This window comes from Castor canadensis, chromosome 15 (genome assembly GCF_047511655.1).
Source record: "Castor canadensis chromosome 15, mCasCan1.hap1v2, whole genome shotgun sequence".
Classification (NCBI taxonomy): Eukaryota; Metazoa; Chordata; class Mammalia; order Rodentia; family Castoridae; genus Castor; species Castor canadensis.
The window spans coordinates 48,071,549-48,093,578 of NC_133400.1; the positions used below are offsets into that span (position 1 = coordinate 48,071,549).

A 22,030-nucleotide genomic window follows, 5' to 3' on the forward strand; every position below is an offset into this window, starting at 1 on the left:
GCAGTGCATGACAACATTTTGGTCAATAATAGGCTGCACATACAAAAGTGGTCCATTAAGATTATAACAGCTGAAAAAGTCCTACTGCTAGTGATGTGGCAGTGTCTTAAGACTGCCATAGGGCAAGACATTGCTCATGTGTTTGTGGTGACCCTGGTGCAAACAAACCCAAGAACACACAGCTATATCGATCTGGATGTACTTGTCCACGAGGATCAAGGATGTGTGTGTGACTGGTTTGTACAGTCATTACATTGTATTCAGACTCTTTTGGGTGTTGTTTACAAATCCAAACATGAGGTTTGATAGTCATCAACTTTAGTACAAGTTAAGAGTTTTCCAACATCCCTCAAGAGTCACACACACAAGGGGGAGAATGTCAGTCAACAGAGGTGCTTGGATGATGGAGGGTCATCTATCCATCCAACTGGCAGGTGAAGCTGCAAAGGAAGAAGACAAGGTGCAGAACCCTGACTGCAGATGAGTTCTCCCCAGTGCCATGAGCAAAGCAAGGGCTTTGTGTCGTGTCCTGTCTTTACACTTGTTGCAAACAAGGACAAGAACAAAAAACAAACATAAAAACAAAACAAGAACAGAATACAATAAGCTTTGTTAGACATAAATATGCAAACCACCTTGGCTCCACTTGCTCCTCTCCTGTCATGTAGGGCCACACACAGTGGTTGACAGTGAGGATCTGGGTCTGGTGGACAACCTGTGTCTCCACGAAAACCAAACCACTGTGCTGGGCCAGAGATGTTGCATATCTCAGGTGCTCCTAGGCATTGCTGAGGCAGTCAAGCTACAAACCCAACTTCACCATCAGCTCCTTTCTCTAGCTCAGCCCTGAGCAATTATGCAAAGACCTTGGGGTACCTGTGAAAGGTAGGTGACCCATTCCGTAGAAGCCTGTCTCTCTTGTTATCACAACTGCTGGCCCTTAAAGCCTGGCTCTGGGTCCTGGCATTAAAAGAAAATGTCATTATATAGAAAGGGAAAAATGAAATTTCCTTGCCAGGAAATATGCTGGTATAGATTTAGCTGTAGGCCACAGGTACAGAAACTGGGACGTGGTCTTTCTCCTGGGAAATGAGTCTGTGGGCACCAGGGCTCTTGAGTGGACCATTTTCACTTCACCATAGTATTTCCTGCACAGATCCTAATCCCTAGGGACCCCGTTACACTACTCCACTTCACGCTCACCAGGAACAGGCTGAGGGCAATTAAGGACACGGCATTGGCATGCATTTTATTCATTTGGTCTGCTCATTCCTCTGTGAGCCAGGCCAGGCTCATGGATGATTGTGTCAGTGTTGGGCCCAGAACTCAAATCTCATTTCCGCCCACTTCTCTCCTCCTCTCTCCACTCATTTCTCCCTCTCCTTCTCCTCTTCTTTTAAGTATTTATACTGCTTGGGATCCACTAGCCTAAGAACCTAAGAACTGTGGACTTCCATTGTAGCAGGGAGGAGGATCAGAAGTAAAACAAACTAGGCCTGAGTTCTGATAAAGTAGCAGGGAGGTAGGGATGGCATGGCAGAGAGATAAAACCTGAGGAATCTAAATGTGGAGGGTCAGGTAGCACTAGGGTAAAGTAGCCTATAAGATTAAATGTAACCATATATGGATTAGACCTTGCTTTTTGCTTCTGTAACCCGCTTGCAAGGGTATATAAGGTGAGACCCCTTTGTTCTCAGGGCTCAGCCTTTGAACACGAGTCCACTGAGTCTGTGCCGGCACAATAAAATGTTGCTTCCTGCTTAAATTGCTTCAGTGTGCTGTATCTCAGTTTGAGATTCCTGCAACACCATCAATTCTGCAATGTTCTCAGTGGTATTTCTTTGGAGATACAGATGGCCCCTATTCTTTGGAGAATAGATGGCCCCTATTCCATGTTCTGTTTCCTCTCCTTCTGGAATCACCTAGAAGTCACCGAATGAAACATCAAGCTGCCTCTTTCCTTGTCTGTTAACCAGTTCACATTCTCCTCTGTTCTTCTGGCTACCCTCTATAAGCTTCTCTGCTGTCAGACCTGTCATTCTTCAGGCACAGGAGTCCTTAATTCCCAATTCTTCAGAAAACACATTCAGATTTTTTTGTTTTCCTGAAGACAGGGTCCTGCTGTGTAGCCAGGCTGACCTCTAACTCTTACTCTTCCAGCCTCAGTCTCCTGAGTGCTAGAATTAGTCATGCACACCATGCCCAGCCATAGTTTACTTTTAAATTGATAATTATTATACATCTTTATGGGGTCCAATGTAATGTTTTGGAGATATAATACATACATATATATTCATATTTTTATATACACGTGTCAATATGTGTGTGTGTGTGTGTGTATATATATATATATACATGAATATGACATATATTATATATAATCATGTAATAATAATCAACTCAGGATAGTTGGGTTGTTGTCAAGACCAAGATGGGACAAGGAGGTCCCCAGAGGGAAAAGACCTCAATTTGGGGTTACTAGGTTGATGATGTTGTTACAAAGAATATCAGGATGTGTTGATGTAGAAACCAAGGAAGTTTTTTAGTAAAGCAAAGGACAGTACACACCCAGACACAGAAGCAAGCACATAAAAAGAGATGATCTGAGAGTTCTAACATTAGGGGTATTTATACTAGGTAAAACAGGGCAGGGGGAGAGAGGTATGAACAATTAAGCAGTCCCAGGAAAAGTGTGGCCTGGTTGATCATTATCTCAGTTCTGCCATCACTGAGGGGAGCAATGTGGTTCCCATGAGATTCTGAGTACTCCTGTTCCAGGGTGTAGACTTGGAGAGCAGTATGTCCTGTGAGGTTCTGCTGTTCCTTGGAGTAGTTTATAACAGATACTTAGAAACTGCTTTTGCTAAAAAGCACTGTCTCCTAGTAGGTATAGGTAAGAACTTTCTCAATGAAACCCCAGCAGCACAGCAACTAAGAGATAGCATAGATAAATGGGACCTCATAAAGCTAAAAAGCTTCTGTTCATCAAAAGAAATGGTCTCTAAACTGAAGAGAACACCCACAGAGTGGGAGAAAATATTTGCCAACTATACATCAGACAAAGGACTGATAACCAGAATATACAGGGAACTTAAAAAACTAAATTCTCCCAAAACTAATGAACCAATAAAGAAATAGGCATGTGAACTAAACAGAACTTTCTCAAAAGAAGAAATTCAAATGGCCAGAAAACACATGAAAAAATGCTCACCATCTCTAGCAATAAAGGAAATGCAAATTAAAACCACGCTAAGATTCCACCTCACCCCTGTTAGAATAGCCATCATCAGCAACACCACCAACAACAGGTGTTGGCGAGGATGCGGGGAAAAAGGAACCCTCTTACTGTTGGTGGGAATGTAGACTAGTACAACCACTCTGGAAAAAAATTTGGAGGCTACTTAAAAAGCTAGACATCGATCTACCATTTGATCCAGTAATACCACTCTTGGGGATATACCCAAAAGACTGTTACTCCAGAGGCACCTGCACACCCATGTTTATTGCGGCACTATTCACAATAGCCAAGTTATGGAAACAGCCAAGATGTCCCAGCACTGACGAATGGATTAAGAAAATGTGGTATCTATACACAATGGAATTTTATGCAGCCATGAAGAAGAACGAAATGTTATCATTCGCTGGTAAATGGATGGAATTGGAGAACATCATTCTGAGTGAAGTTAGCCTGGCCCAAAAGACCAAAAATCGTATGTTCTCCCTTATATGTGGACATTAGATCAAGGGCAAACACAACAAGGGGATTGGACTATGAGCACATGATAAAAGCGAGAGCACACAAGGGAGGGGTGAGGATAGGTAAGACACCTAAAAAATTAGCTAGCATTTGTTGCCCTTAACACAGAGAAACTAAAGCAGATACCTTAAATGCAACTGAGGCCAATAGGAGAAGAGGACCAGGAACTAGAGAAAAGGTTAGATCAAAAAGAATTAACCTAGAAGGTAACACCCACGCACAGGAAATCAATGTGAGTCAATGCCCTGTATAGCTATCCTTATCTCAACCAGCAAAAACCCTTGTTCCTTCCTATTATTGCTTATACTCTCTCTACAACAAAATTAGAAATAAGGGCAAAATAGTTTCTGCTGGGTATTGAGGGGGTGGGGGAGAGAGGGAGGGGGCGGAGTGGGTGGTAAGGGAGGGGGTGGGGGCAGGGGGAGAAATGAACCAAGCCTTGTATGCACATATGAATAATAAAAGAAAAAGGGAAAAAAAAGATAATAAATAATCTCTCTGGTTTGAGAGGTTATTTTGTAATTTAAAAAAAAAAAGCACTGACTCCTTACCTGGGCTCACAAGTTAACTGAAAGCAGAATAAAAGCTTGGCATCCTTCCTCCATTTTACATCTGTCTCCATTATTCTGAGTGTCTCTTACAATCACCCTGGGTTTCAGGAAGGACAGGACTGATATATAACATTCTTGCAGACTTTATTTGGCATATTAGGGTTGAATCTGACATGTGAGAACCCTAAAATTGGGCCTCTGGTCTAGAACTCTGGTTAGTTTTGGTACTTTGTCATAAAATGCTATTGATCACTTCTATCTTTCCTGGTATCCAGGGTGACAGAAGGAGAGTGAGACTCAGAGCAAGGGAGACAGATGCAAAATGGAAGCAGTGGTATCAGGTTTTCATACTGTTTTTAGTTAACTTGTAGGCCCAAGAAGGTGAGGAGTCCAGGCTTTTTAGCAAAAGCAGTCTCTAAGAACATTATAGGGTTACCATCATCTCTCATATTTATCATTTCCCTGTGATGAGAACATTCATAATCTTCTCTTCTAGCTGTTTGGAATTATATGACACAGTAACTTTGACTAGTCACCATTCTGTGTAAAGTGGCAGAACTTCTTCCTCTCAGCTGTGACTTTGTACCTCTTTTCATCCCCCAGCCCCTCCTCTCTCCAGCCTTTTATAACCACTATTCTATATTCTATACACTATTTAAATCCCTTATTTTATTTCCTTAAATATATTCAATATATTTATTTTAGATCATATGCCTGGTTACTCAAGTATCTTAAACTTGTAGATTTGACTCTACTGTATTTTTCTGCTGGCCACTGCTCATAGTATTATATAAGTGTATGTATTTTTTTTCCTGTATATTATGTTTTGGCATCTCAGGAAACAAAACAAAACAAAAAAAACCTCTCTAGCTGGGGAGAGCCTGCCTTCCCCTTACTAGTCAGTTTCTAGAGATAATGGCCCAGCATGGTGTCTGCCTTCCATATGCAAACCAGTAAGCTCAGAGCCTGCTCCTCTACCAGTATATACTCCAAAAGGCAGTTCACCTGGGGGCCACATGTTAGGCAGTAAGGGAACACCCCTGCAACTTGGAGCCCATGGAAATCACTCAAACCAGCCTCGTACCCTTTCTGCCCTGCCCAACCTTGGTGGAGTTCAAGGGTCCCTCTACCCCTTCTCCTTATGCCTCCTGACCTCAAGGTATGCAGGAAACCCCTCTAGGCTGGTGTGTATAACCGGCCTGGTTTCCCTAGCTCTCCCATTTCCTGTGGCTGCACATGATTGACCATTTCACCAAAGACCAGAATAGGGAGCTTCTTTTCTTTTATGGGACTATGTATGACTCCTCAGAACACTTTCCCTTAGCCCTGACTTAGAGGTGGGTTTCTCCAAAATGTTTACACTGAAAATACTACCAGCTGTGCATTTTGTTCTTGTTTTGTTTAACTATTACAGGCCATTTTTCACAGCCTCATACTTTTCACAAAAACTAAAAAGCACAGTTCAAGTTAGTGAAGAGTTTTAGGAATGTCTATCTGCACCAGTTTTTATACTTTGTATTGGCCACACTGATCCATATAAAAACTGAGCCACACACAGGGTGGCCATAAAGCCCTGTAAGTCAGAACAGCCCTTCTCATGACACTGATTTGGTTTCTTAACAAAAAAAAAAGCATCTTATTTATCTATTTATTTTTTGGTAATACTGGGGATTGAACCCTGGGCCACTCACTTGCTAGGCAAGTACTCTACTACTTGAGCTAAGCCCTTTTTTTAAATTTTGAGATAAGGTCTCACTGACTTTTCCAGGCTGCCCTCAAACTCATGATCCTCCTTGTCTCTGCCTCCTGAGTAGCTGAGATTACAGGTATGCCCCACCACACCCATCTGTTTTTGTTTTGGGTTTTTTGTTGTTGTTTGATACAGGGTCTTGCTATGTAGCTAGAACTTGCAATACTCCTGCCACAGACATACATCACCACACCTGGCATAAAAAAAAGCACTTTTATTGCATGGCATTTTGCTTTTTAAACCACTGAGATAGACTGCAGCAAATATGTACCTGTTCAATGTGAACAAAACATGTTGAGATCCCAATACCTGGAGAGCCCGAAGGCTTCAGGGACACAACACAGGAAGGCAGCAGTGCCTCAGCCCCCAAAATAGCATCACACCCCTTGGACTTCCTTTTCTCTCCTAACTCTAGGGCCCTGCCTTCAGAACCACCTCTGCCAGGCTCCTGCCAAAAGCTGGGAGGTTTGATAGACACTCGCCCCACCAATGAGGGACACAAAGGGTGTCTAAGTTCAGGTTAAGTCTCATTCCAAGGGCATATCCAACTTAGGTCAGACTTCAGTTACATGACTCGCTGCAACTCAGGAGGAAACTGGCCTCAAATCCCAATCAGATGTCTCAACTAAAAAGCTGATGGGAGCAGCAAGGCAATGATAGGTGTCATAACATGTCCTCTGTAGGGCTCAGGCACTTGCCACAGAAGGCTTCCAGAGTACAAGCCACTCCTACCAGAAGGTCCCCTCCTTCACCCCAATGTCCAGTAACACCGATGTGTATATTTCTTCAGAGTGGAAACAGTGAGCCAGAGGCAAAGCTGTAACAGACAGGAGCTGTTGTGGTTCTAGCCACCCCACCCTGGGGCAGGGTAGACAGGGAATGCTGGGGCCTGCACAGCCTTTAATTGTGTGCCCCAAAAGGAGTCCTGCTGCTCCCCTTCAGAGGCATCTAGCCTGCCCACACCTCCAGTTCCCTGCACTGACCACCCACTCAGTACTGTCTGGAGGGGCAGGGATGGACAGGGTGGATCAAGGCACCCAGGTCCTGCCTAAAGTGGAGTCCCTCTGGGCTTGTTGGGCCAGTTGGGTCCTTACCCCCAACTTACCAGTCCACTCCAGCTGATGACCAGCCTCCTGTCTCTTCTTCCTCTGTCTGGTCTCCCCAGGCCACTGAAAACTGCACTTCAGAATACATTGGGATTCCAACCCAGGTGCCCTTCAAGGCTACAGGATGGCTACACAGGATCCCTCCTTGCCCCAGTCTTGGTGGTCCCAGCTTGTTGGCCCCTGTGCCTGCTCCTGCAGACGACAGCTCAGAGCCACCTACCCCCCAGCCCTGAGGTCTGGGGGTCCACTTGCTGTGCCTAGACCCTGGGACCTCACTCCTTCTTGTTGGTCTAGCAATGCCTGCAAAACTCCACTGAGACTGATTTTATCTGGTATGTTTGCTGTTTTCCAGATGGCTGTTCCATGTGTCTGGTCTATCAAACCCCAAACCAAGTCCCAGCTTCCATCTACCTGAAATGAAACCAGAGTTCTGAAGAGGATGCTTGTAAGTCACACTTTAATACCCCCTCTGGGCCTTGGGATGAGACCCCTGGTGCAATAAGTTCCCATTATAACAAAAGAAAGGAAGTTGGTGGCTCAAAGGGGAGGGGGGTGATACCACCATTGGCCAGCAAGTCACTCCCTTAATGAAAACAAGTGGTAAACATCCCAAACCAGCAAAAACACAACTCAAACAGAAGCCCCTGCAACTGGGACCCAAGCCTGGGCTCTACCTCTCCTGAGGACCTCCAGAGGAAGAAAGAGTTGGAGAACTGTATGCTGTGGGCACCTTTGCAGACACTGCAGTGTGAAATGACTAGTGGCTCATCATAAGCCACAGAGGTGCTCTAGCAAAGGGTTCAGTCAGGTGTTCAGTCAGTGTTCCTTACCATGCAGATGTCTCTGTCCCAAGGTATCCAACATCTCCAACCTACAAACTTCCACCCTGAGATGTATTTCAAAGAGAGCATGGTACTATGATTCACAAAGCCCATCTCCTCCGACCCACCAACTCAGCAGGCACACAGGCCACCTCCCAAGTGGAGGGCAAAGTCTGGGGAGCTACCAGGGCTGACACAAATGTCATCCTGTCCTTGACCCACAGACCCATTTGGAGTCTGGTCCAAGTGGGGGGCTCAGTGCCCACACAGGTGGGCTCAGGTCCTTCCCAAAAGGACCTCAAAAGAGTTCCTGCTGTCCCCAGTCACAGAACAGCCCACAGTCTTCCAAAAGAAGTATCAGTGGTGGCAAGCACACCTGCAGCCTAAGACACAGAGACTTTCCCATGTGGGTGTGTTCATGGGGCCACCATGGGAAGGGGGCTCATACCAAGCAAGGCACAGCAGATAAATCAAGGCACCCCAATAACTCTAAGGCCAGCAGAAGTCCAGGGCATCCAGGGCTACTTGGTGGCTATGGGCCACCAGTCTGGTACTGAGGCTGTTACAGCCACCTGATGGTTCTCAGAGATCCTGATGTGGAGAGGACCCTTGATTGTGTCTGACCGCAGCAGGGCCAGTCCCACATCCCCCTGGCCAGCCCTAAACTTGCCAGCCACCTGTCCTGTTGTGGTCAGCACCAAGGTGCCAAGACCAATGCCACTGGTAGGGAGGCAACCCTTGAGTCGTACAGGGAAGAGGCGCTTGCGAATGACACCCATGTGGTGAGTGCGGGCCGTCAGCTCCTGGCCAATGTAGCAACCCTTGGTGAAGCTCACACCATTCATAAAAGCCAAGTTGGACTCCAACGGAAGGGCCAATCCTGGGGGCAGGTCATGGACCCCCTCAGGGATGCCTGTGGAGATCAGACAAGAGAGAAAGATGAGTGCATTCAGTCCCAAGTGTGTTCAAAACCACCCAGCCCTTCTACCTGCCCTGCCCTACCTGGGGTTCATCCAGCCCCTCCTCTCCACACCTTCCCTTCACTCAGCCAAGCATGCCCTTTCCATCCATACCTTGCTGGTATCGATGCGTATGATAATCCTGGAGGTCCCCAAGTTGGCCTCCAGGCACCAGGGCAGGGCCATGGTCCTGGGTAAGAAGCCGCCACCCCATGTGTGAAGTTCGGGGGTCACGGGTGAGGATGGCAGTGGCTCCCACCCTCTCCTGCAGCGGCACAGCCTCAGGGGCCTGGGGGGTGCTGGGCAGCACAGCCCACACGTGGAGCTCTGGATGTGGCTCCACCATGACCTTCCGACGGATCTTGTACAGTGCAAGGTGCTTTTGCAGGGCATCCAGCGTGGAGCTGTCACATTCCAGGAGGAAGCCTGGGGCCTCCTCTGGGCACTCAGGGAGTCTACCGGAAGAGAGACAAGGGGTTGGGGAATAGGCAGGAGTCTCTGCCCACAGCCAGCTCACCAAGTGCATGGGAAGGACCAAGGTGTACAGAAAAGTGCCCTGGGCCACACCCAGCTGCACCTCCAGAGCATGTAGCATCACAAGCAGACAAGTGTGCCCCTTGAATTCTGCCCATGGCTTACTCACAGCAGACAAGGCAATAACAGCTGTGCTCACAGCCACATGGGACTGCACCTCTACAGTGTTCCTCTCACAAAGGCAGACAAGCAACCTGCAACAACCAACATGCAGAGAGCCATAACCCTGACTGTGTAGGGTTGCACTGCCAATAGCCTACAATGTTGGGGGAAGACAAGCACACTGCCAGACCAAAGAGAGCCTTGATCTTGTCAGTAAGCACAGATAGGTATACAGGAAACAAAAGAGTCCTGCCCTTGGCCACATAGAGCTACATCTCCAGAGTGAACGTCCTCTCGGGCAGACAAACGCACTCACTTCAAAGTTCAAACAAGATCAGTCACAAGGTTCTTCCCTAGAGTGGAACATCGTGCTACATTCTAAACCTTGTAACTAGGCTGCTCTTAGAACAGCAGTCACATGCTTCTTTCCCACAGAGTATAATAGTGCATCATGAAAAAAAATAAATATGACTTTAATTTGAAAACAGTGATAGGAGAAAGAAAATCCTATGAAACAGACTTATTTTCTAGATGGAACATTGTGTAACTTTCTAACTAAGCTGGTTATGGAATGGCAGTTACATGCTTCTTTCCCATAGAGCATATAGTTGTAATAAGAGCAATGAATGTTGCTCCTAAAAGCAGAACACATCAAGATACAAATATGTCTATCAGTCATAAAGTTCTTCCCTAGAATTGAACATTCACAACCTTGCTACTAAACTGCTTTTAGAATAGCAGTTACATGTTTGTTTCCCATAGAGCATATAGGTACACCACAATGAGAATGAATGTACAGACAACAGTGACTTGTGGTGACACAGCGCTGCACTTCCCAAGTGCACCAAGGAGACTGATTATACACAGCCACACCCATGGCACAAGGCACTGCAACAGTGCAGACCCCAGTGACCCACAGGCTCAGGCAGAAGGTGACAGCCACATAAAGGCATCATGCTAATAGCTGAACCCAGAGGCCCTACAATGGCTGATGCAGGCCCAGCCTCCACCCACATGGGTTTTGTGGTAGAGACCCTCACCACACGAGACCCTTAGGCAGGGGCAGTACTCAGAGCTTCAGGGAGTTGGGAGTGCAGGTCAAGCAGGTAGATAGGGACCAGGTCCCAGACATCCTGCCAAGGAATTGGCCGGATGCACCAGTAGGTGCCAGGGCTGCTCAAGAACCAAGAGGTGGATTCAGTCAGACCAAGGATTGGCAATCATTCATGAGGAAAAACAGCTCCTGGGAAGGTGGCTAGGCTGCACTGGGGATTTGCCGCAGCTTTCTTTCCCAACACATCTTTCCTGTTACTCAGCCACCCAAACACTACATCAGCACACAACCCCAATGCTCCAGAGCGGGTGGAAAGCTGAGACAGGCCCAAGTCCCCACACATCATGGGTCCCCACCAAGGGTGAGGAGGTACTGTCTGACTCCCCATTGGCTCTTCCTGAGAGGCCACACTGCCCTGAGAGACTGTGACTCTGCAGGTGCCCCACAGAAGCCAGCTTGCAGCCAGCCACCAGTGTACTATCTTGCCCACCATAGGACCTCATAGCTTTTCTTTGCCTCAAATATGAAGACAGATGAAAATCAACTAAGAGTCGGGAGCCAGTGGTTCACACCTGTAATCCTAGCTACTCAGGAGGCAGAGATCAGGAAGATCTATGAGCCCTATCTCAAAAAAAAAAAAAAAAAATCACAGAAATGGACTGGTGGAGTGGCTGAAGGTATATAGGTCCTGAGTTCAAGCCCCACTACCAAAAAAAAAAAAATCAACTAAGAGAAAGGCACCAAAGGAAGCATGCACACTATTAGAACACAGAAGGCAGAAGGAACCTCAGAACACCGGAGCCTCGTCTGGGAGAAAAACAGGCCTCAGTCCAGGAGAAAAATGGAGCAAAAGACACACACAATATGGTACTGTTATCCAAAATAGAGCATCAGTGAAAACTCACCAACAAGAAATCAACCCAGGACTGGACATGAGCTCAGTGGTAGAGTGCCTGCCTAGCATACACAAGGCCCTGGGTTCAATTCTGAAACAAAAGAAGGAAAACAATCCATAGTAGTGCACACCTGTAACCCCAGCAGCTTGGGAGGCAAAGATGGGGAAGATGATGTTTTGAGGCTAGGTCAGGAAAAAGTTAGGAAGACCCCCATCTCAACAAACAAGCTGGGCATAGTGGTGTGTTTCTGTAATCCCAGCTATGCAGGAGGCCAGCCACAGGCAAAAACTTGAGACTCTACCTAAAAAATAACTAAGGCAAAAAAGGGCTGGAATGTGATTCAGTGCTTGCCCTAGCAAGTACAAGGCCCTGAATTCAAACCCCAGTCTACCAAAAAAAAAAAAAAAAAAACAACCCATGGTGGTACATGCCTATTAACTGCAATAGTCAAGAGAAAGGCAGGTCCAAAACCAACCTGTGGTACAGAGCAAGACCATCTCAAAAAACTAAAAACAAAAAATAAACAAAAAAACTCACAGATAAAAAAATGGACCAGAGTTGAACAGATGCCTCCAAAGAAAATACAAAGATGTCAGTTGGGTAAGCTTGAAGACATCCCACATCATGCCATCAGAGAAATGGGTACCACTACACCCAACATTCGGAATATCAGTCGAAATCCAGAACATGGGCCAAATGCTGGTGAGGTCGGGGAGCAATGATTCTCATTCACTGCTAGAATACAAGATGGTGCAGCCACTGTGGAAGATAAGTTGGCAATTGATTAAAAACTAAGGCTACTAAAAAAAAAAAAAAAAAAAGAAAAGAAAGAAAAACTAAACATACTGATTTTAATTATTTTCTTTTGTTTTTTACAAACTGGAATTATAATGTACAGTAAGCCCACCTTATTCACAAATTACGCATGGTTTTGACCAAATGCAGTAAAAAAAAAATCAAAAGAAATTTCAAAGAAAAATCTTAAATTCTTGCTGGGCACCAGTGACTCAGGCCTGTAATCCTTGCTACTCAGGAGGCAAAGATCAGGAGGATCACAGTTTGAAGCCAGCCCCAGGCAAATAGTTTATAAGACCCTATCTTGAAAATACCCAACACAAAAAGAAGGGCTGGCAGAGTGCCTCAAGTGGCAGAGCGCCTACCTACCAAGCATGAGGCCCAGAGTTCAAACCATAGTACCACCAAAAAAAAAATCTTAAATTTCTGTGCATGAATTTTATAGCCAGTAGATACTGAGAACCTCTCAGTCAGTCCCAAAGTTATCATCAGTTGTGTTTCAATCATGGGACCTGCTGAGTGTTCCCCTGCCCTTCATTTTGTAAAAATAAGAAACTTTCTGAAAACACCAAATGGTACCTAAAAAGCAAGGTAAAAGTTAATAAACTTAAGAGAGAATTTTGGATTTGTTTAGAGGCAGCATGTCTTTAGCAGCAGTTAGAGGTGTGTTATGGGAAAAATGAATCAAGCACCAATAGTACAACACTAAACTCTATGCATCTAGAATATCCATAGGTTTTCCTCAATGGCGGTCTCCTTGGAACCACACACTTGCAGATACCAAGGGTCTACAGTATGCTTTTCGGTTTGTTTTTGCTATGTAGCCCAGGCCGTTCTCAAACTCAAGATCCTCCTGCTTTAGCTTCCAGAGTGCTAGAATTACAGGTGTGCACCACCATGCCCAGCCTAAACCTACTCACTCTTCCTATACAATCCAGAAACTGCCCTCGTTAGTCTTTACCCAAAGGAAAAATTTATGTCCACACAAAAGACAACACATGGACTGGAGGTATGGCTCAAGCAGTAGAGCGCCTGCTTTGCAAGCATGAAGCCCTGAGTTCAATCCCCAGTCCCACCAAAAAAAAAAAAAAAGACTACAAGACTGCACATGGATGTTTATAGCAGCTTTATTCATAACCACCAAAATTTGGAAGCAGCCCAGGTACCCTTCAGTGGGTGAAGGCACATCACACAGTGGAAGAGCGTTCATAAACAAAAAGAAATGAGCTCTGGAGCCATGAGAAGATGTGGAGGAAACTTACACACATGCTACTAAGTGAAAGAAGCCCATCTGAAAAGGCCACATCTTGTACAATCTTAACACAGGTCATTCTGAAAAAGGAAAAACAGTATAAAGATCAGTGGTCACAGAGGAGGGAGGATGAGTGGGTGAGCACAGAGGACTCTGAGGGCAGGGAAGCTACTCTGAAAGATACTGCAATGCCAGATTCATGTCATGAGCATTTATCTACATCCACAAAGCATCCAACTCCAAGAATGAACCCTGATGCAAACTCTGACCCTGGGTATGTACAGACACTGATTCTGACAGATGATCCCTTTGGTGCAGGTGCTGATGGCCAGGGATGCTGGGGAGGGAAACAAAGAGTATACAGGAACTCGCATTCTCTGGTCAATTTTGCTGTGAACCTAAAATAGCTCTTAAAAGTTCTTCTAAAAATCAATAGCCAAAATAATTTAAAAAAAAAAATCAAGTCTATGGTTTCATCTGAGAGAAGATGCTGCATCCAGGAAACAGAACAGAGTACTGTGAGGAAATAATCCATGAATGATAAGTTGAAAGCATAAACATTGAAATGCAAAATTCCAAGGGCTGGAGGTGTGGCTTGAGTCATAGAATGTCTGCCTAGCAAGCACAATGTCCTGAGTTCAAACTTCTGTACCAAAAAAAACAAAATATTCAGGGGGCCAGGCATTGTGGTGTACATCTAAACTCTCAGCACTTGTGAGGCTGAGGCAGGAGGATGATAAGTTCAAGGCTAGCCTACAAAGTAAGACCCTGCCTCAAAAAAGAAAAAGGCCGGGTACCTATGGCTCACACTTATCATCCTAGTTACTCAGAAGGTAGAGATGAGGAGGAGCCCAGCCTAGGCAAACAGTTGATGAGACCCTATCTTGAAAACACCCCACACAAAATAGGGCTAGTGGAGTGGCTCAAGTGGTAGAGTACCTGTCTAGCAAGCATGAGGCCCTGAATTAACCCCAGTACTGCCAGGAAAAAAAAAAAAATCCAGGTACCAGTCACACCTGTAATCCTAGCTACTTGGAGGCTGAGATACTGAAGATCACAGTTCAAGGCCAACTAGGGCAAATAGTTCAAGAGACTCCATCTCAAAATAACCAGAACAAAATGGGCTGGACGTGTGGCTCATGTGGTAGAGTGCCTGCTTTGCAAGCAAAAAGCCCTGAGTTCAAACCCCAGTCCCACCAAAAAAAAAAAAAAATTCCAGAGAGAGACATATACAGACACAGAGACAGAGGCAGACAGAAAGAAAACAAGAATGAAGAGAAAGTGTCCAGGAGAGAACAGCAGCAAGCATAATACCATGGAGAACTACCCTGACTCACAACATGTGCTCTCCCCTAGTCAGCAGACATGAAGAGAGAGAAACAGACAAACAGCCAATAGCCAACAAACAAAGAAAAGAGTACAAGCTCACAGGCTCAACCCCAAGAATCACCAGACAGGCAGGGTGGGAAGGACAAGCACGCTCGGTCCTAACCCCAAGCCACAAGCAGAGCTGGAGACAGATAAGATGTAAATAGGGCCTTCCAGCACCTCAAATCCAAGAGACTTATGTGGCCCTTCATCTAACTGCTGAGGAAAAACAGGAACATAAACTGGAATGGAATTGAAGAGGGAGATTTTCACAAAACATGACAATCTGAATTTCCATTCTAATCTAGTCAGTCCCTCCTATATCCACTGCCCAAATATTCCCTGCTCTCAGGGTGTGTGTGTGTGTGTGTGTGTGTGCGCAGGAGGGCACAAACTTGGGAAAGAGCCACCCAATAATAAAAACTGTGGCACATCCCAGGCCAGGAGGGAGAAAAAAGTCCTAAGAAACAAAACAAGGAATTCAACAAAATGAGGACTTTGAGGGAAAAAGATAAAAGGGGATAGCAAGTATGAGAAAGGAAACCCAGGGCCCAAGACAACATTACATAAGTGAGTACCTTAACAGCAGTAATCAGAATAGATGCCAGAGTAGCTCCTCAACTTACGATGGAATTACATCACCTGCTGAAAACACCTTAAGTGAAAATGTACCACATACCTCTGACCTGCTGAACATCCTAGCACACACAAAACACAGCACCCCACACCCGTTATAATGAATATATCCTAATTTAAAAAAACAACACACACACACACACAGCACACCACACAGCATGCTGTTCCCCTTGTGATCTGACTGGAAGCTGTGGCTTGATGTTGCTGCCCAGGACTGTCAGAGGTCCAAACAAACATCAAGAGCCCAGGAAAAGATCCAAATTCAAAATTCCAAGTATGGTTCCTACTGAATGCCTATCACTTTTGAACCACGAAAAAGTAAAAATCCTAAATCAAACTATCACAAGTTGGGGACCACCTGTACTACAGATTACTGATGTAGAAAACTCAAGATGATCAAAGAACAGTTTTTGTTTGCTTTGGCAGTACTGGGGTTTAAACTCAGGGCCTCATGCTTGCTAGGCAGGTACTCTACCACTTGAGCTGTGCACCTAGCCCAAAACATAGCTTCTGAGATAAAGAAATGAAAGCCTCCAGAGGGAAAGTAAGAAATTATTGTATGAGGCAGACAGAGATGATGACAGAAACGCAGTTAGAGATTATTAAAGCCTCTAGAGCTGGGGTCCACATGATTTTTCTGAAAAGGGCAGACAGTGCCTCGTTTAGGACCTAAATTACCACAGCGCCGCCTAGCAGATGCAGCCCCAGGTGGAGGGGAGACAAATGGGCATGGGAAGGTTCTATTTAGAACAGCACTGGGTGGGGCCTGTCATTTGCTGATCCCTCTTCTAGATCCAAGAGCCTGCTAAGCAACATAATATGAAAAAAAGATCCCAAGAAGGCACATCGCCATGGCAGGCATTTCAATACACAGGTGACAAAGAGAAACTCTAAAAATGCACTAGGCTTCGCCACAGACATGCAGGTAGCATTTAGGTATGACACCATGGCTGCCACATTCTCAGTGACCATATTCCACCTAGAATCTCTGCCCCTGGCAGAGATGAGTCCAAACATGCACCTAGGTGCTTCTCCAAACCCAACACAGGACCACACCAGGCAGACTGGTCAGGCAGACAGGTCGGGGAGCCAGACTGAGCCTCAGTGAGAGTCAGCGTGAACAGCCCAGGGGCAGCGAGCAAGCGAAAACCGGTCAGGGAGGGAGCATCTCAGCACTAGCCCCTGACTCCAGTGCTGGGAAGTTAGGCAAGTGAAAATCCAATGCTGTAAACACACAGGTCCCTAACCGGCTCTGCCAGTGAATATTGTTTACAGCCACTGTAATGTTAATACAGATGAAGAGACCAAACGAGGATATATTGGGCACTGGGAAGCCTGCAGAGAGGAAACAGGGAAGCGAGGTGCAAATCTGATGCTTGGAGCACTGGCACAAGCTCGAAACAGGGAACTGTGCGCAGAGAAGGCCAAAGACCCCTTTTTCCATGCAGTGAGGAAGAGTGACCCGCAGGGCTGAGGGGAACCCCCGCCTTGAAGGTGTCTACCTCCAGAGGCTGGGTACAGCCTCTGACTGGTTGAGAGCCCATGCTCTAGGCATGGTGCAAGACACTGGCCGGTTCTTGGAAGCCTTGTACAGGTCGCCCCCTCTCCCGGAAGCCTAGCTCTCCTCCGGATGTCTTTGCTTGGTGTGTCTAACCCGGCCTCCCTGGGCGTCCTCCTCTGGGTGTAATCTATCCCACTCAGACGCTTCCGTGGAGCGTCTGGCCTGACCGCACCTAGGCCTCCTCACCCCGCCCCCAACTCCCTGCCCGTGCTCACCCGTACAGGATGACATCATAGAGAGTGCGGCCTTGCACGTTCAGGAAGTGAGCGTACGCCGCGCGCGCAGGGGACGAAGCCGCGCTGTCCGCGGGATCTAGAAGGGGCAGCTCATTGGTCAGCAGCCCCAGTAGGAAGGGCGCCGCGTCCGGGCCGCGCACGCGCAGCAGGGCGCGTTCGTCTAGCAGGAAACAGGCCCAGGCTGCGCTGTTAGTGGGGTCACTGCTGAGAGGGCTGGAACCGTGAGCCAGGCAGAACCTCGGGGCCGCGTGCAGCCGCCAGCGCCAGGCTGGACGGCCGCGTCCCGGAAGCGCGCCACGGAGCAGTGCCGCAGCCGCCATCTTGCGCACGAGTGAGGTGACGGGTGGGCGGGCGCTACAGCGACCCCTGGCGACGGCCGCCGGTGGGAAGGAGCAGACAGAGCATGCGTGAATAGCGGGAGCGTAACACAAGGGGCTGTGGAGCGGTGGGGGGTGGGGTAGATCCTCGGTCTGTGCTCACGTCCAGCCCCTCCCCTGTAGATTCCAAGAACAGAGTCCACCCAGCGCTCCTGCCCCTCACAAAGCATAGTTTCTGTTTGTTTCATTGTGGTTAAATACATACAAGGTGAAATTTACCCTTTTAATTATTTCTGTGCATTCAGTTTCGTGGCATTGCTTTACACTGCTGTGCAACCATCACCACCATCCATCTCCAGAACTTTCATCTTCCCAAATGGAAGCTCTCCCCATTAAATACTAACTTCCACCAGTGGAACAGAATAGAGGATCCAGATATGAAGCCACACAACTATGAGCAACTTATCTTTGACAAAGGAGCTAAAAATATACGATGGAGAAATAGCAGCCTCTTCAACAAAAACTGTTGGGAAAACTGGTTAGCAGTCTGCAAAAAACTGAAACTAGATCCATGTATATCACCCTATACCAAGATTAACTCAAAATGGATCAAGGATCTTAATATCAGACCCCAAACTCTTAAGTTGATACAAGTAAGAGTAGGAAATACTCTGGAGTTAGTAGGTATAGGTAAAAACTTTCTCAATGAAACCCCAGCAGCACAGCAACTAAGAGATAGCATAGATAAATGGGACCTCATAAAACTAAAAAGCTTCTGTTCATCAAAAGAAATGGTCTCTAAACTGAAGAGAACACCCACAGAGTGGGAGAAAATATTTGCCAATTATACATCAGACAAAGGACTGATAACCAGAATATACAGGGAACTTAAAAAACTAAATTCTCCCAAAACTAATGAACCAATAAAGAAATGGGCATGTGAACTAAACAGAACTTTCTCAAAAGAAGAAATTCAAATGGCCAGAAAACACATGAAAAAATGCTCACCATCTCTAGCAATAAAGGAAATGCAAATTAAAACCACACTAAGATTCCACCTCACCCCTGTTAGAATAGCCATCATCAGCAACACCACCAACAACAGGTGTTGGCGAGGATGCGGGGAAAAAGGAACCCTTTTACACTGTTGGTGGGAATGTAGACTAGTACAACCACTCTGGAAAAAAATTTGGAGGCTACTCAAAAAGATGGACATCGATCTACCATTTGATCCAGCAATACCACTCTTGGGGATATACCCAAAAGACTGTTACTCCAGAGGCACCTGCACATCCATGTTTATTGCGGCACTATTCACAATAGCCAAGTTATGGAAACAGCCAAGATGTCCCAGCACTGACGAATGGATTAAGAAAATGTGGTATCTATACACAATGGAATTTTATGCAGCCATGAAGAAGAACGAAATGTTATCATTCGCTGGTAAATGGATGGAATTGGAGAACATCATTCTGAGTGAGGTTAGCCTGGCTCAAAAGACCAAAAATCGTATGTTCTCCCTCATATGTGGACATTAGATCAAGGGCAAACACAACAAGGGGATTGGACTATGAGCACATGATAAAAGCGAGAGCACACAAGGGAGGGGTGAGGATAGGTAAGACACCTAAAAAACTAGCTAGCATTTGTTGCCCTTAACGCAGAGAAACTAAAGCAGATACCTTAAAGCAACTGAGGCCAATAGGAAAAGGGGACCAGGAACTAGAGAAAAGGTTAGATCAAAAAGAATTAACCTAGAAGGTAACACCCACACACAGGAAATCAATGTGAGTCAATGCCCTGTATAGCTATCCTTATCTCAACCAGCAAAACCCCTTGTTCCTTCCTATTATTGCTTATACTCTCTCTACAACAAAATTAGAGATAAGGGCAAAATAGTTTCTGCTGGGTATTGAGGGGGGGAGCGGGAGGGGGCGGAGTGGGTGGTAAGGGAGGGGGTGGGGGCAGGGGGGAGAAATGAACCAAGCCTGTATGCACATATGAATAATAAAAGAAAAATGAAAAAAAAAAAAAATACTAACTTCCTAGTTTCTTTCCCCAACCACTGCCACCCACCATCCAACTTTCCTGTCTCTGTAGATTTGATGACTCCAGGAACCTCATGTAAATGCAGTTATACAGTATTTGTTCTTATGTGTCTGACTCATGCAGCATGTCTTCCAGGTTCATCCATGTTGTAGCATACATCGCAATTTCCTTTTTGTGTTTAGGTGGGGTTTTTTTTTGTTATGTTTTGGCGGGCTTTTGTTTCAACTCAGGGCTTCACACTTGCAAAGCAGGCTGTGAACTGTTTGAATCACACCTTTAGTCCTCCTTTTTGAAGATGAATTATATTTCATTAAATGAATGGGCCACATTTCATTTACTCATTCATCTATCAATAGACATGTGGGTTAGTTCTGCCTTTTGGCTGCTGTGAGTAATGCTTCTATGAACATGGGTGTACAAATATTTCTTTGAGACCTTGCTTTCAACTCTTTGGGGTATATACCCAGAGATGAGATTTCTGGCTCATATGATGATCCCATATTTTATTTATTTATTTATTCATTTTTTTTGGTGGTACTAGGGTTTGAACTCAGGGCCTCATGCTTGCTAGGCCAGTGCTCTACCATTTGAAGCCACTCCACCTCATTAATTTTTTGAGAAACTGCCATGGTGTTTTCCTGAGAGTTTTGTCTCTTTGGGCTGCTATAACAATACTGGGAAGGAGGGGGGATGAACTTAAAACAGTAGAACTTTCTTAGCTCACAGTTCTGGAAGCCAGAAGTCACCACATCAAGGTATCAGGTAGGGCTAGTTTCTGATGAGGTCTCTGATTTGTACAGGGCATCTTCTCCCTGTGTTTTCACATGACCATCCCTCTGTGTTTTGTGCTAATCTCCTTTTTTTATGAGGACACCAGTTCCATGAGATTAAGGTCCACCCAATGACCTCATTTTCTCTCAGTTACCTCCTTAAGGGCTTCATCGTTGTGGATCAGGGGTTGCTGAGAACTATATGCTGAAATCTTCACCCCTAGGTGATAGTGTTAAGAGGTGGGCTTTGGGAGGTGATTAGGTCATGAGGGTGGAGCCTCATGATGGGATTAGTGTCCCGCAGGTGAGGACACAGTAGAAGGGCCAGCTGTGAATCAAGAAGCAACCCTCACCAGAGAATTGGCCATGTACTGATGTCAGACTAACAGCCTCCAGAACTGTGAGAAACAAATTTCTGTTGTTTATAAGCCAACCAGGCTACTACTTTGTTGTAGTAGATAAACTATAGATAGGGCTTCAGTCTGTGAATCTTGGGGGAGGGAATGTGCATGAGTCAGTCGATAACACTAAACATAGCTTCAGAACTCCTGCTTCCACACCACATGGTCCAAGTTTTTCCTACCCTTTTCAGGAAAACTCTTAAAGCCAGTGGGCTGTCTGTCCTATACCTGTGGTGTTTGGTATTCAGCCAAACAAACAGAACTGTCGCAGAAGACTTCCCATGTTTTGTTTTGTTTTTTTAACACTTAACGAATTTGCGTGTCATCCTTGCACAGGGGCCCTGCTAATCTACTTTGTATGGTTCCAATTTTAGTATATGTGCTGCCGAAGCGAGCACCCTCCCATGTTTCTACTACCTAGTGGCCAGAGGTCTCTCCGGGACCCTTTGACTGCACTTGGCCCTGCTCATTCTCTGTCTCTGTGTCACACTGTGGTCATGTGGCCCCCAGATCTTCCTACATCACCAGGTGAAGGGTATCCTTGATGCCTCTCTTCCTGGCCTCTTTGTTTGGGGGGTCTCTCTCCCCTCCCTCTCATGACTTTCATCCTCCAGGTAACTTTCCATTGATGGGTGGCCTCCCCACTGTAAGGGGCCTCTCTTCCTTACCCCAGGTGACCAAGCTGCAGGGTAGCTCCAGCAGACTTCCATTGGTAATCTTTGCATTGGACTTCCCTGGTTCAAGCCAGCCTCACCTTGAAGGCCTCTCAAGGCCCACTTGCCTCATTATTTTCTCCATGACCATTGACCACTAACATACCAAAGACTACTCCTTTGAAATGTCTTTTGTTTGTGACTCTGAGCTCAAGGAAGATGGAACTTTTGTATGGCTGTTAAAGAAAATAATACTCATGGTACTTTTTAAAGATAATGCTAAGGAAGCCTTTAAGGAGCTATGGTGATAGGTGCAGGCACCACAGCAATGGAGCCTCACAGTGGGAGAGAGATCAGGTTCCACTCCAAACATAGCCTAGGCCATGGGGATCTATACCTAAGGAGCGGTGTGAGGTCAGTGGCTAGAAAATGACCAAGAGGAGATAGCAGGGGTGAGGGGAA

The 22,030-nt window shown here is 46.0% G+C and overlaps 1 protein-coding gene and 1 non-coding gene across 6 annotated transcripts; both read right to left on the reverse strand.

The window, feature by feature from the left end:
• Positions 1–6,257: 6,257 nt before the first annotated feature.
• Iba57 (iron-sulfur cluster assembly factor IBA57) lies at positions 6,258–17,698 on the reverse strand. Of its 5 annotated transcripts, XM_074056104.1 has the most exons (4): positions 17,358–17,698; positions 13,592–13,657; positions 9,059–9,399; positions 6,258–8,898 (listed from the first exon to the last, which is right to left on the reverse strand). In XM_074056104.1, exons 1-4 carry the CDS (start codon positions 17,696–17,698, stop codon positions 8,507–8,509), a joined length of 1,140 nt encoding a protein of 379 aa, XP_073912205.1. In that variant the 3' UTR covers positions 6,258–8,506. The 5 variants fall into 5 exon arrangements, with proteins under 5 accessions (XP_073912205.1, XP_020037714.1, XP_020037716.2 ...); XM_020182125.2 differs by lacking the exon at positions 13,592–13,657; XM_020182127.2 differs by lacking the exon at positions 17,358–17,698 and having other exon boundaries at positions 13,588–13,610.
• A 3,508-nt stretch (positions 17,699–21,206) lies between these two features.
• On the reverse strand, positions 21,207–21,313 carry LOC141417648 (U6 spliceosomal RNA). The gene has a single exon (XR_012442299.1). It is a non-coding gene; the product is annotated as a U6 spliceosomal RNA (small nuclear RNA).
• Positions 21,314–22,030: the final 717 nt, after the last annotated feature.

Excerpts from the sequence above, each read along its gene's own strand:
- Iba57 (XM_074056104.1), bottom strand. The coding sequence starts at position 17,698 with ATGGCGGCTGCGGCACTGCTCCGTGGCGCGCTTCCGGGACGCGGCCGT. Across the intron at positions 9,400-13,591 it reads CTTCTTTCACTTAGTAGCAT|ACTCCCTGAGTGCCCAGAGG; the intron begins GTGTGTAAGTTT and ends CTCTTCCGGTAG. Across the intron at positions 8,899-9,058 it reads TACGCATCGATACCAGCAAG|GCATCCCTGAGGGGGTCCAT; the intron begins GTATGGATGGAA and ends TGATCTCCACAG.